General features: G+C 56.6%; 1 protein-coding gene across 9 annotated transcripts in view; it reads right to left on the bottom strand.

Annotated features, from left to right (window-relative positions):
• Agap1 (ArfGAP with GTPase domain, ankyrin repeat and PH domain 1) overlaps positions 1-12573 on the bottom strand; it is a 483149-nt gene that overhangs the window by 291464 nt on the left and 179112 nt on the right. For all 9 annotated transcript variants that reach the window (XR_015450541.1, XM_004868376.4, XM_004868378.4 and 6 more), the window contains 2 exons: positions 6904-6989; positions 4422-4563 (listed from right to left, as the gene is read on the bottom strand). Coding sequence is in view for 8 of the 9 variants with exons in the window: in XM_004868376.4 (XP_004868433.1) it covers positions 4422-4563; positions 6904-6989 (228 nt within the window). In the remaining variant the exon portion in view is untranslated. The remainder of the gene's footprint in view (positions 1-4421; positions 4564-6903; positions 6990-12573) is intronic.

Genomic DNA, 12573 nt, shown 5'->3' with positions numbered 1-12573 from the left:
CCTCAGCCAGCAGAGGTGTCGGCCCTTCGAGAATCTGGAGTCCTCTCAACAGTTTACCCTCAAAATAATAGTCTCCAGCTCCAGAATACGCTTCAGCCCGTGTCCTAAAGGAGAACTTGAGGCTAAATGTCCAGAGCAGCCAGAGAGTAAATACAGCTGTAGGGAAAACACGGAGAATGGAAACCCAGACACGGCCACCGTCACCTCCTGTCCACCGTCACCTCCTGTCCAGCGCTCTGCCAGACACATTCCGTAGCCTGGCGCCAGCCTGCAGGGGTCGCACCCACCCACCGACCCTCGTAAGTGCCCACTGTGCCTGGCTGAGGTCCCTGGGCCTGGTCCACACGCATGGATGCCACAGGGGACAAGACAAACGAAGCTCTGCAGCTCCACAGACTCAACATCCAGGCTGGCCCAGAAGGGGAGTGAGGGACCGCTCCTGGTGAATATACGAAGGCCAGAGCACTAATGGCGGGGACAGAGAGGAGGCGGGCAGGGGGAGCTGCAGCTTTAGGGGATGTTTTTAAAGGGGGCAGGGACACGGATGTGAGCAGGGCCTTGCTGGCCACATGAAGGGCTGGCTTCAGGCTGCAGGCAGGACCCCCACTGTGAACTGGCGCACACCGACTCGGGGTCACGGTGGCCTTCAGGATGGGGGTGCACTGATGGGGGCACCTGTGAGGCGTGGCAGGGGTCGGCACCAGCTACTCCTCCCCCACCAGAGACAGTGCCTATTTCCACAGCCAGGCAGCCACAGTGCCCCACCCTGCAGAGGCTCCGAGTCCTGCCAGGAACACAGGAACAGAGAAGGGCGGGGTCTGGGCCCCTGTGTGCGCACGTGACCTAACAGGACAAGCAGAGGCGATTTTCTAACCTGCATCTCTGAGAAGCTCCAGGAGCGTTTCTCCACCCGTCAGGGCGGCAGCGGCACAAGCCACACCAGCCACTGGGGCTGTGTAAATCTCGTCCATTGTTGCATAGGAAGGGTGTCTGGCACCAGGCTTTTAATGCATTACAAAAAGACATCTCAAGGAACACTTTAGTCACTTTCCTTCTTTCTCATTCCTTTTATTCATCTTACTTTTCAGCCCTATGCCCTAGGTCTAAGTGCTGTTTGCCCCAAGGTGATCCAGTGTGAGCCAGGAATCTGCTGAATGGGGCCCGTCCACTGCCAGGGACCCAGATGGAGAAACTTCCACCTGTTCTGTCTTGCACATCACTAAATCTCACTTGCATTTTGCAACATATATGGAAAAGAAGTATTTTTCAAAGGTGTAAATATTTCATAAGAAAGTAGCATCAACAAAGAAATCCCTAATTTTTTTTTTTGGCTTGTTGAGACAGGGTCTTGCTATGAAGCCCACACGGGCCTCAAACTAGTATCAATCCTCCTGCCTCTGCCTCCTGAGTGCTGGGATTACACTTGTGCGCCACCGCACCCCGTTGCATTCCCTAACTTCCGGAAGCTTTAGTACAGTTTGGAAAACACAGGCCACAGGGCACCCAGGCAGCCTAAGTTTCACCTGGGCCTGGGCCCCACAATCCTGCAGCCGCTCCGTCCTGAGCAGAGCCCCTGCTCTGCCTTCCCGTCGCCCGCCCGCCCGCCCGAGTGCACCATGCACACCACAGCGCAGTTCTACTGGCTCTTTTCACTCCACTTCTAACTCTGCATCTTTGTAAACCTTGCCCTTCGTCAGTCAATCTAACTCTCAGTGTGCAAGACAGATCCTGGCTGGGGAAATGCTCATGTACTGTCCCTCAGCTGCGTCCGGCCCCTGCGCTGCCCCTGGTGCGGAGGAAGGGGCCAAGCCTCCTGTGGTTCTCCCCACCCAAGTCCTGAGCTCCACGCCACCACTCCACAGCGGGAGGCAACTTCAGGTCCCATCGCAGCCTCCCCACCCTGCCTGTCCCACAGCCCGAGTGACCCAGAAAGAAGAGCTGTGAGCATGGAGATCGCAGGCAGCCCCCGTGCACCCGGGAGGCCACCCCACCCCTGCCCAGGGCACTCTGGCACTGGGGGAAGCTGGTTGAGGACAGAGAGGCTGTCACTCCCTCCAGAAGCGTCCCTGACAGAAACCCTGCTGTCCTGTACGCCGGGGGCTGGGCTGACAACCACACCTCAAGTGTGGCCAGAGCCTGCGAGCTGGGAGAGGACAGCTCCCAGGCTGCCCTCCAGAGGATCAGCCTTGCATGTGGCTCCCTGATTCGCACACCCACCATGGCCTCCCTGTTGTGCTGCCTTCCACCAGCAGCTGTTAGCTCGGGACCCCAACTTCCTAAGGGTTCCGGAGTCACCAAGTGGCTGAGCATGGGCTCCTCTGCAGACAGACGACTCAGAGGGATGGGCTTATGTGCAGGGATGGGGCAGCCCAGATGAGGGACCTGCTTCTGCTAGCCCAAGCAGAACCTCAGGGGAACGGCCATATGCTGAGCTATAGAGACCCAAGGCAACTACTACCAGACACGTATCACTCGAGTTCCCGTTTACCCCGGCAGGGCCACTTAGCTGTACGTGGGCCACTGCCCGGGCCTGGCCTCAGTCGACCCCCTCTCAGCAGAAGCTCTAGGGTGGCACTAGGAGGGCGAACTCATCAAATCTGATCTGCCCGCACAGACTGGGAGCCCTGTGCCCCATCACCGTGAGTCCCCAGCAGGAGGGCAGGCTGGGCTGGCCATGCAGCTCGGGGCCTAAGCCCCCACACGTGCGTTCACCATTGGCTACCTGAACACAGCTGGGCCAGGCCGCCAGACAGGCACGTGTAAGCTCTCTTCGCCTTTGAGACAGCAGTGAGGAGACTCTGCTGGGGGTGTTACCCACTTTCAAACACTCATGAGGAATTCCCAGGTCAGCGCCTCAGCTATACCAACGCCTTCACTGGGGTGTCCACAGGGGACGGGTCCAGGACTCCGGTCCTCACAGAAAATGGCACAGAATCTGCATATAACCCTAGCATCTCCCATAATCCCTAAACCACCTCTGCATTACTTCTGACTCCTAATGCAGTGCAAATCCTAATAACTGTTACCTGATATTGCTTAGGGAATAACAAGAAAAAAGCCTGTGCATGTTCAGTATGGATAAATTTTTGGGCGGGGGGCGGGTACCAGGGATTGAACTCGGGACCTTGCGCTTGTGAGGCAGGTGCCAGAACCACTGAGCTAAATCCCCAGCCCTGGATGAATTTTTTTCTTTAACTTGGTTGAATCTTCAGATTTGGAACCTACAACACAAAGGGGCGACTGCACTTGGTGTAAGAACCAAGGTTGTTTTGAGTGCCCTTGTCTCCTGGTGACCACTAGAGGGCGCTGCAGGCACAAAGACCTTCCTCTGGTTTTTCCTAAACCTGCCTGACCCGGAAGGTTTCAGTAAAGAGAGCTGCCCTAGCCATCAAGGCCAAAAGGGGTCATGCTCTCCATGGAAACCCAACTTTTCCACCCAGAGCACTGCGAGGATGCTTTCTTCATTCCTCAGCTCTTCACTTCTCTCAGCACACATACCCACCCTGGCAGCCACCCTTGGCGGAGCATGCTCTCATTCTTCACCCTAGCCCTTCCTAGGGCTCCGTCCGCACGGCTAACTTCCTAAGTGGTGGGTGTAACATGGGTCACCGCAGGCACCGCACATCTGTGAACTCTAAAGGCTGGACCGAGGGCAGCACATTAACAACAACAACGAAGATGAGGGGTGATACAATTTTTCCTGACATGATTCTTTTTTAAGTTGCCCATATTGCTGACAAATCCATCTTTTTGAGGATGGGAGGAGATCTAGAGATGGAAGGAGAAGGGACGAAGGGAGGGAAAGGGGAAATAAAAAGGATTAAGATGCACTGTGTACACATCCCAACTCCCCACCATCAATATAATATGTGTGGCAAAAATGTACTAATTAAAAAAACATAAAAGCCCCAAAGCCATCTTAAAATGTGACTTGCATCTAATATTTAGAACAATCTGATACTGGTCAGAATTCAATGATAGGGGAAACAAAAGAATCCAATGGTAAACAGCAGCACAAACAGGAATCCACAGTCAGAAACAAGGGTGCTGGGTCCAATTCTGTGTGCTGGTCACTCTACTAAGACAGCAAGCCTCAAGTGACTGGGACGAACACAAGCACTGTGCCCAGTGTGATACACCCAGAAACCCCTGCACGTGAAAAAGGAAATCGTGACACTGACCAACAGAATCACACGTCCATGCATATCTGTTCCTGCGCGTGCGTCTACAGCTGTCTGCCTGTTTTGTTTTGAAGCTGCTCTAGGTGTCTTCCATGGAACTGAACTAAGAAAGGGCAGGTGAGCCAGCTGCACAGGTTCTCCCAGCAGAACGAGAGCCCTTGGCGGAGGAAGCCAGACCCCTGCAGTGAATCGCGCACCAGAGTCGGCCCGCCCCGAAGCCCTGCCCTGGAGGCCACTTACCCTGGGTCCCCACCAGCACGAGAGGGATCTCGCTCGTGTTCCGGTAGTTGGCCATTCGACTGTAGTAGTGGTAGACGGTCTGGAAGCTGATCTCGTCCTCCAAGCTGAAGACAAATATGACAGCGTCCACCCACATGGCAAACTGTGGAGAGAGGGGGTGAGGGGGAGGCTGAGCACTCCGGGAAGGAGTGGAAACCGAGTCAGCCCTTCTCGTGCTCAGATGAGAGAGACCTGAGGGTCCCGGCTCTGCTCCAGAGCTGGAAAGGGTGCTGGCAGATCCTGCCCCTGCCCCCATGTCCTTGGGGCGAGACCTCGGGGTGTCAGCATCCCCACCTGCCTGCAGGCTGGCAGGAGGTGGGCCGGGTGTGGTGCGCTGCACGGGCGCTCCCCGGAAAGCAGGGAGAGGAGCAAACCAGGACTGCCTGCCGCAAGCCTGGACCGTTTCTCTCTTACAGCAACACCTTTAATAATCATAGTGGCTGAAAGAAAGGAAAACGTCACTTCACCAAATTATATTACATGTGCTAGGCGTTTTACGCTATGCGGAGATGTATGTTCCCGTGGGCATCAGAGGAAAGATCTTTCTCAGAGGCAAACTTCCACTTGCGACACAATACTCGGGTTCTGTCCGCTGGTTGTGTGGCCGTGGAAACAGCAAGTCACGGGCTTTATGATAAGCAGGTTTTTAGTTTTTATTTAACTTTTTGAACCTGGGGGTGGAACCCAGGCCCCCACTGATGCTAAGCATGTGCTCTGTCACGGAGCTAGGCCCCCAGCACCCCCAAAGGTGTCTAAACAAAGAGGCAGCCCAGCGCGTTCACTGCAGGGTTAACCCCACACCCAACACAGCCTCACAGAGCCAGGGCTTGCGGCCCCACGCCCTGGCTGAGCTTTCCTGTCCTGTCCCCGGGCCCCACAGCTGCTCTGAACACACAACACCCTGGTTATGGTCAGTCCCGACCCAAGGCGGCCATGCTGGCGAGTCCCCTCTGGCAGCACAGAGGTCTGCGTCCGGCCCTTGGTCTCTCCGGACGCGCTGCAGGGCGGGAGGCGAAGCCTCTCCAGAGCAGCGGTTCTGCAGATTGCTGTCCTGCCATCCCAGCATGTCCTGCTGAGGCTCCACCTCCCGCTGCTCCGTCCCTGCTCGCTCCAGAACAAGTGCGTCCTGGGGAAGGTGGGCCTTGAACCAGGCGACCTCACACTTTACTGACCTCACACTTTACCGCCACACTCTCCCAAGTCCCAGCCGCCTCTGAGGAGCCTGTCCCAAGAGCCCTTCCTGTGGCAGGAGACTCGGCCGCCATGCTAAGCCAGCCGAGCAGGACTGCTTGGCTTTCACCACTGCAAGCTTCCGGTCGCACCACCCGAAGCCAAACCATGACCCACTTGACGGACAGGCACCCGGGGGTCCAGACAGGCACTCGAACTGCTTGGTTCCCCACTCTCTACTTCCTAGCATCTCTGGGAGTTTCCCCGATCACAGTCAAGTGTGCAGCACCCTCAGCTCGAGGAAGGAAAATCTCCACCTCAGCACCTCTGAGGGCGTCTGCACCTTATCTCGCCAACAGTCCAGAGTGTGCTCGGACACTGGAACACGGGCACGCCTGATCATCAGTGGCGCTACATCCGGGAACTCGGTGGAAACACGCCATTCACAGAATACCCGGACGACCTCCCAGTGTACGGAGCACAGAGCCTTCAGCAGCCCCCCATCCCACCCCCTTGTGTTTCCCACCTCACACGAAGAGGTGCTCAGGGTGAATGCCGAGAAGGTGCAGAAATGAGTTTGCACTGGTGGGTCATGCGCTGTTACCAGCCCTTGGGAGCCCTTCAAGTATTTAGTTAGGAAAGTATGATGTAAGTGAAATAATGAGTTGGATGAATAAATGAAAGAAGTTTCCCAAACTCTCACATTACTTCCAAGATCTGTCTGTCCGCCTGTCTCTCTCTCTCTCTCTTCGAGCTGAGCTGCATCCCCAGTCGTTTATTTTCACAAAGGATCTCACTAGTTTGCCCAGGCAGGACTCAAACTGATGATTCTCCTGCCTCAGCCTCCCAGAGAGCTGGGGTTTCAGGTATGCACCAGCACGCCAAGCTCTTTCTAGGTCTTTTCAAAGAAAGCATGGTCGGCCGCTGTCCATTTTCCGTGGCGACAGCTCTGCTGAGGAGGGCAGCAGGCTCACGGGGACGCCAAGCCTGCCAGCCACAGAGCAGAGGGAAGGTCAGAGTCCACATGCCACGCAGCGGACTCGTCGTCCTTCTGCGAGATCAGGCCAATTAAAGGGGAAAAACAAACAAAAAACTTGCAAAAATTCTAGATGCCATTTCAATGGAGTTTTCACATACGTGCAAATTCAGCTTGCTTTGCTCTTAAAAGAAAAAAGAAAAAAGCCCAGCCAAGCCGACCCCTTCGGTGGTCTCCGCCGCCCCTCTGAAAGCCGTTGGCAGAGCCTCAGGAGGGCCGTCTGCATGCAGTACTCACCTGCGCCTCCGGGGGGCCCCCTTCATCTCTAATCAGCAGCAGATAGCTCTGTCCGTCCACCACGATTTCCTTCTTGAACCTGCCACCTGCCATACACAAAACACCTGGTTATGGAGGAAAGGCAGGGCGGCGGGAGGAGGGCAGACAGACTTGGGCTTCGCTTGTGGAAAAATACACCCTGGGTGGCCGCCCTGGGGCCACTGACTCTGAGCACTTGGGAGTGATTTGAGATGGCTCCTGCGACCACTGAATTTGAGGACAACTGAGCTCAGAGCGAAATGCTCGTCTCGGAGCCCGTGGCGGCTTCTGGGGAGGAGGCACAGCGTCCGGGACAAGGCTGGCGCGCCTCGCCTGGCGTGAGGAGCGCGGGGTTCTCGCGCAGCCTTTTTACGTCAATTCCGAGGCTCTCCCTGGCGGGGACACAGGGACAATGACACTGTCATGCTCTGCTCGGGGCCACGAACCACAGACACATCTCCGTGCTCAACGGCTCCCTAGTCTGCGGCCCGGGCTCAGCCCTGTATTCTCCTCAAGGGAAACCCAGTTCTGCAGGGGAGACACAGACACCATGAGCGGGGCTCCGCGGCACGGTTACGGTTACGGTTACAGGGCGGTTAGGGGAGGATGCCGACCACAACACAGGTGTTAGACAAAGCTACCGGCTGGGGCTCCGCACAGGCTGACCCAGGGTGCAGCGCTGACCAAGAGGCGTTAGCAGCCACGTGGGTTAGCAAGGAAACAGGGACCCTGCTGGACTGCGGGGACAAAGATGGAGGCGAGGAGCAGGCCCGGCCGCACGCCCAGTGGGAGAGGCCACTGCTCTGGTTTCCTCCCCATCTGCGGGGACAAAGCACCCAAGGCTGCGGCTCTGCGTCCGCCCTAGGTCGGCCTCACGGGAGTCTCGATCCCCACGCGTCCATTCCTGGCTCTCACTTCCCGCTACTTGGGGAAGGTACTTTCTGACCCCAAGTGACAACTCCAGAGAACAACACTGCCAGAGGCTGCACACAGGGCCCCTGCTCCCCAGAACTGCCCAAGGTGGCGCCAGGCCGGGATCTTCCTGTCCAGAGCACAGAACTTAGTGACCAAGACGCTGACCGGCTACAATCTCCTCCCCACCCCCAAAGAAGTGTCCAGGGCGCTCCAGAGGGGCTGGCTAGAGTGGGCCAGCTAGCGCGTGTGTGTGTGCATGCGCACACACACACACGCACACACAGAGCCACACACAGACACACACAGGCACTCAGGCCATGCCTACTCTGTAACAGGGAACCACGCTTGGTTTGTTGAGCATTGGTTTGCTGAATAATAAAACACAAAGAAAATCGCCCAGTATGACAATAAAGCAGATTCACTCTTGGGTTGGTGCCCCCGTCCCTGGGAAGAGGGGTGAGGTCACAGAACAGGGTCAGGCAGAAAGGCACCTGGAGGACACGGCAGGGACAGCTAGGACACGGCACCCCTGCCAGCCGAGGTACAGCTGCATCTGCACTTCCTGTGGGACGGATCAAAGGTGACGCCAGGTCCCCAAGCTGGGAAAGAAAAGGGATGCCACCCCTTCCCCTGCAGGCCTGTCACTGCATCCGACACCCCCCCAAGTGAGACACCCAGCGACTGGCAGGCCCACAGGCTCCAACACTGAACCAGCTCTGAACCCGGGGCCTCACCTTGCCAATTCCCCCTCTGGCCACCTCAGTGCCCCCAACCCTAAGACGACTGTGACATCCCAAGGACAAGAGGTGCCGGGTTCACACAGAGCCCTCTGAGCAGTGCCCAGCCCACGGCAGCGGCCCTGACAGCGTCATTCGTGTCGCTCCCAAGTTCTGCCGAGGGTCACAGCTTGATTGATGAAAGAGCCTAATGTGTAATAAAACTGCTCACGGGAGAAAAATGTGAAGTCCAGACAGCCATCGATATGATCTTCCTATTCTTAAGTTTTTAAAAAGAGATCCTGGAAACTTGCCATTTTGGGGGAAGAGGAACAGAATTCAACTTTTCAAGAAAAATAACATCTGAAAAGCAAATCTGTTACTCTTGACCCTGGGAAGGCCTTTTCCTTCGCACCCTGGTCGGGGTCAAGGAGAAGGAGCTGTGAAGTGTGCACACATTTAAAAGCCTCTCCTGTGATTCCCCAGCCTCTGACGAGAGGGGGGTCGCACCCGGGCGACGTCACTGCGATGCCACAGGAAGCCATGTGCTCTGAGACCTGGCTAATCCGGGAAGACTCCTGGGCTAGGAGCTGGCTGCAGTTTCCAAGTTGTTCCCACACCTTCAGGACTGGGCTGGGGCGGGGCCGGCCTGAGCAGCCCACATCTTTCTGCAGTAGACTCTCCCGAGCAGTTAGGGGGGACTGAGGTAGGTGCATTTCTCAAAGGAAGGCCTGTCTTTGGTGCTCCAGAGGCTGAGAAATCCTGAGTGGTGCACACGCACCTGCTCCTCACGCTCACCTGAGGGAGCAACCTGACCTCACGCGGCAGCCGTCCTCACCTCCATGGCGACCTCTGTCCCTCCCAACACCCACATTGATGTTGTAGTCCCACTGCCTTGGAACGTGACTGATGTTCCTTGGAAATAAGGCCCCTGTGGGTGTAACTAGTGTGGGACACACACACACACACACACACACACAGTGTGCCGCATGAAGACTAGGGCACAGATCTGCAACACCGAGGGCCAGGAAGCTGCCAGGGCCTGGAGGGCCGGGGGACAGGGTCTCTCTGCGGCAGGAGGAACCGACCCTACTGCTACACACTGACCTTAGACTTCTCGAGCTGTCAGGACTGAGCCATCCAACTGCTATGGTTTCAGCCACCCCGTGTGTGGTCTCTTCCTGCAGACTAGCATAACCCCAGCGACAGGCTACTGCTTTACTCTACATGGCTGCCAAGTGTGAACATGTATCTCACACACATGTGCGAGTGCCAGACCCATGCGTGCCCCTGGCCTGCAGTCAGCATAGCAGGCTGACCCGGCACCAGGGCTCCAGTGCAGGGGACCCACCTGGACGGCTGCATCGGACTCGGGAGCCAGGAGTGATCTGGGCTCCACCCCAGAGGCCCACACCAGCCCTGCACGCCCGCCTCCTCCCTCAGGGCGCGCCTGCTGTGTGCAAGCCACTGCTGGTGCCAGGGAAAGCTCTGCTGGTCCCCAACAAAGTCCCAAGGGGAGTCTGCGGTGCCCTCGGCAGGGGGCAGGGAGGGCACAGACAGGGCGCGTCATTGACACCCACTCACTGGCATGAGCAATCAGTGGGTAGAGTCGGCCCCAGGTTCCAATCCCCGCCCCATGCAGCCTTGACTGTCCAGGAGGCCCCAGCAAGCTGCTGAACTGTCCCTGCCTCCGCTTCCTGTCCGGAAGATGACAGAAATAAGCAGGGCTTGTGCTCCTGGGTTAATAAACATGCCGAGAACCCTGCCGGGGACAGAGGCCCATCCTGCCCCGGCCTTCCCAACTCATCCTCGCTCAGGAACATCTGAAAACGTCACCGCACGGGCTGCAGTTCTCAGCTGTGCCCCCACAGGACCCAGGCCAGGGCCCTGGGCGTGGGCCAGACTCTGGGTTTGGCCTCGCGAGGCTTGGCCATGTGGACCCAGGCACCCTGGATTCACACCTGCGCCCTCACTAGACTGGGTCTCCTCTAGAGCAAGGGGAAGAAATGGAGCCTGTCCGGCCCCTCAAGCTCCCACAGAAGCAGCAGCCCTGGCTGTCCCAGGCCTTCCACCTCCCGAGGAGCTGGACCTGTGGGGATCAGCGCCCCCGCTCTCCTGAGTGGGCCCCCACCCACCAAAGAGGGAACCGCACAGCTACTTGCTCGTTTGCGCCCTCTAACGTTTTGGTAGAGTCACCAGGAGAGATGCTGCCAGGGCTCTGAGCGCCAACGCTGCAGGTGGGAAAGGCGCCCAGGAATGCAGCTGGCTCGCTCCTGACCTTTGCTCTTCTGGTCTCAGCTCCGCACCGCCTCCTAGTGAGAGTGGGGGCTCTTCCCTTCTCGGGCCACTGGGCTCCCCACCCGGAGACACGCCGCAGAATTACGATTTCTCTGCAGTATTTTATCGTTCTAAACATCACCCCCACTAGCAACTGGCTTGTAGGATTTCTCTGGACTTACATGACAATCAGAACATGAAAAGCAAATACAGCTATTTGTCATCAACCCAAAGCCTTAATAATTCAATAAAGGTCAGCCCGCAGTGGCGGCATGCAGGCTGCGGCAGAGGAAGGACCATGACTAAGCGGGACGCTCCGGAGCTGCAGGCCTCACGGCAGGACTGCGGCCCTGACAGACCAGGCCCGGCAGGTGAGCGAAGGAACTGCCTAAATGTGTTTTCTACAATTCCTCGAACCACTTAGGGTTACCCTAACCCTGACCCTAACCACTTCAAACACAAAGGAAAGAACCATGGGCTGAGGCCTCGCTGGCAACGGCAGGCACCATGGACCTCACGAGGGACCCTTACGGAAATTCTGGGGACCAGAGATATTTCAGTTTTTCCAGTTTGGGAAAATTTGCATAGACTTCACCAGTTGAGCATCCGAATTCTGAAAATCTAAAAGGCTCCCAAATTATAAACTTGCAGGATCATGTTGGTTCTCAAAATGCTTTGGATTTTAGATTTCACATTTTCATTTTCGGAATGCTCAATCTGCATTTTAAATTCAAATCTGCTATCTTATCCCAGTCATTAGATCTTTTCTCCTACCTAAAATTTAGAGGACTTAACAAGCAATTATCTTCCTGCAGTGCATTTTCCAACCCTGCAGTCCCGACTGGTAATGCAGAGGCCTGCCTGCAGCTACTGCTGTGAAGGTTACCGAGCACGGTGCCCAGCTCTTCGCCCACCGATTACTATTACGGGATACAGATGGCACCAGGGTTGGTTTATTTCCAAAAAGTCCCTGTAGTCTCCCCAAGTCTGACCTCCATCATAGAGGCCCCTGATACACACCTGCCCAGCACACCTGGTGCAGGTGTCGGCAGGTGAGCAGACGGAGCTGCAAAGCCCCACACAGCTGACCACCCAGGGACCTGGAGTGGGCACAGCTGAGCCCTGCCGGGTGGTGCACAGCCCTGATGACACCTCCAGGAGATGGAGACAGAGTCCCGCCCTGGCTTCCACCTGCCCCTCTCCAAGCTCCAGCAAGGGCCCAGGCACATGGAGCTCACAGTGCAAGGCTGGGCCCGCCTGCTAGACGGAGCTTCTCCAGCCAGCAACTCTGAGCATGCTCAGCTGCATTTGAGACTTAGCGCACACTGGAGCAGCTTCCTGACGGACTTCACTCAAGGTAGGTGTCAGGCTTCTGGCTCACCGCAATGGCAAGTTGTCAGGGCTCCCAGAAAAAGCGGAGAGACTGGGCCTCTGCCCTGTGTGCCTGACTCTTACGCGAGTCTGCATCTTAATTTCCCCTGTAGCCACAAGCGTGTGACCGCTGAGTCCCATGATGCCCAAGACACAAAGCAGCTGTGTTCTTCCTGTGTGCATGACTGGCACATCAGGAAGAAAAGGAGGCAGGTGCAGGGTTTCTGTTAAAGACATCTTTTCTAAGGTCTTAACGTGTCCTTCACCATCTGACCAAAGCCAATTCTTTTCCCATTTTCACTGTAGTACATGATTGGAGAACACAATGAAGATTACCTTCATCGTGGGGAGCTGGGACATGGACAAAACACAT

Source organism: Heterocephalus glaber, unplaced genomic scaffold (assembly GCF_053883595.1).
Source record: "Heterocephalus glaber isolate CG9 unplaced genomic scaffold, H.glaber_assembly_v1.0 deba00001004, whole genome shotgun sequence".
Taxonomy (NCBI): Eukaryota; Metazoa; Chordata; class Mammalia; order Rodentia; family Bathyergidae; genus Heterocephalus; species Heterocephalus glaber.
Note: the sequence above shows the minus strand (reverse complement) of the source record. Positions and strands in the feature narration are given on the sequence as shown.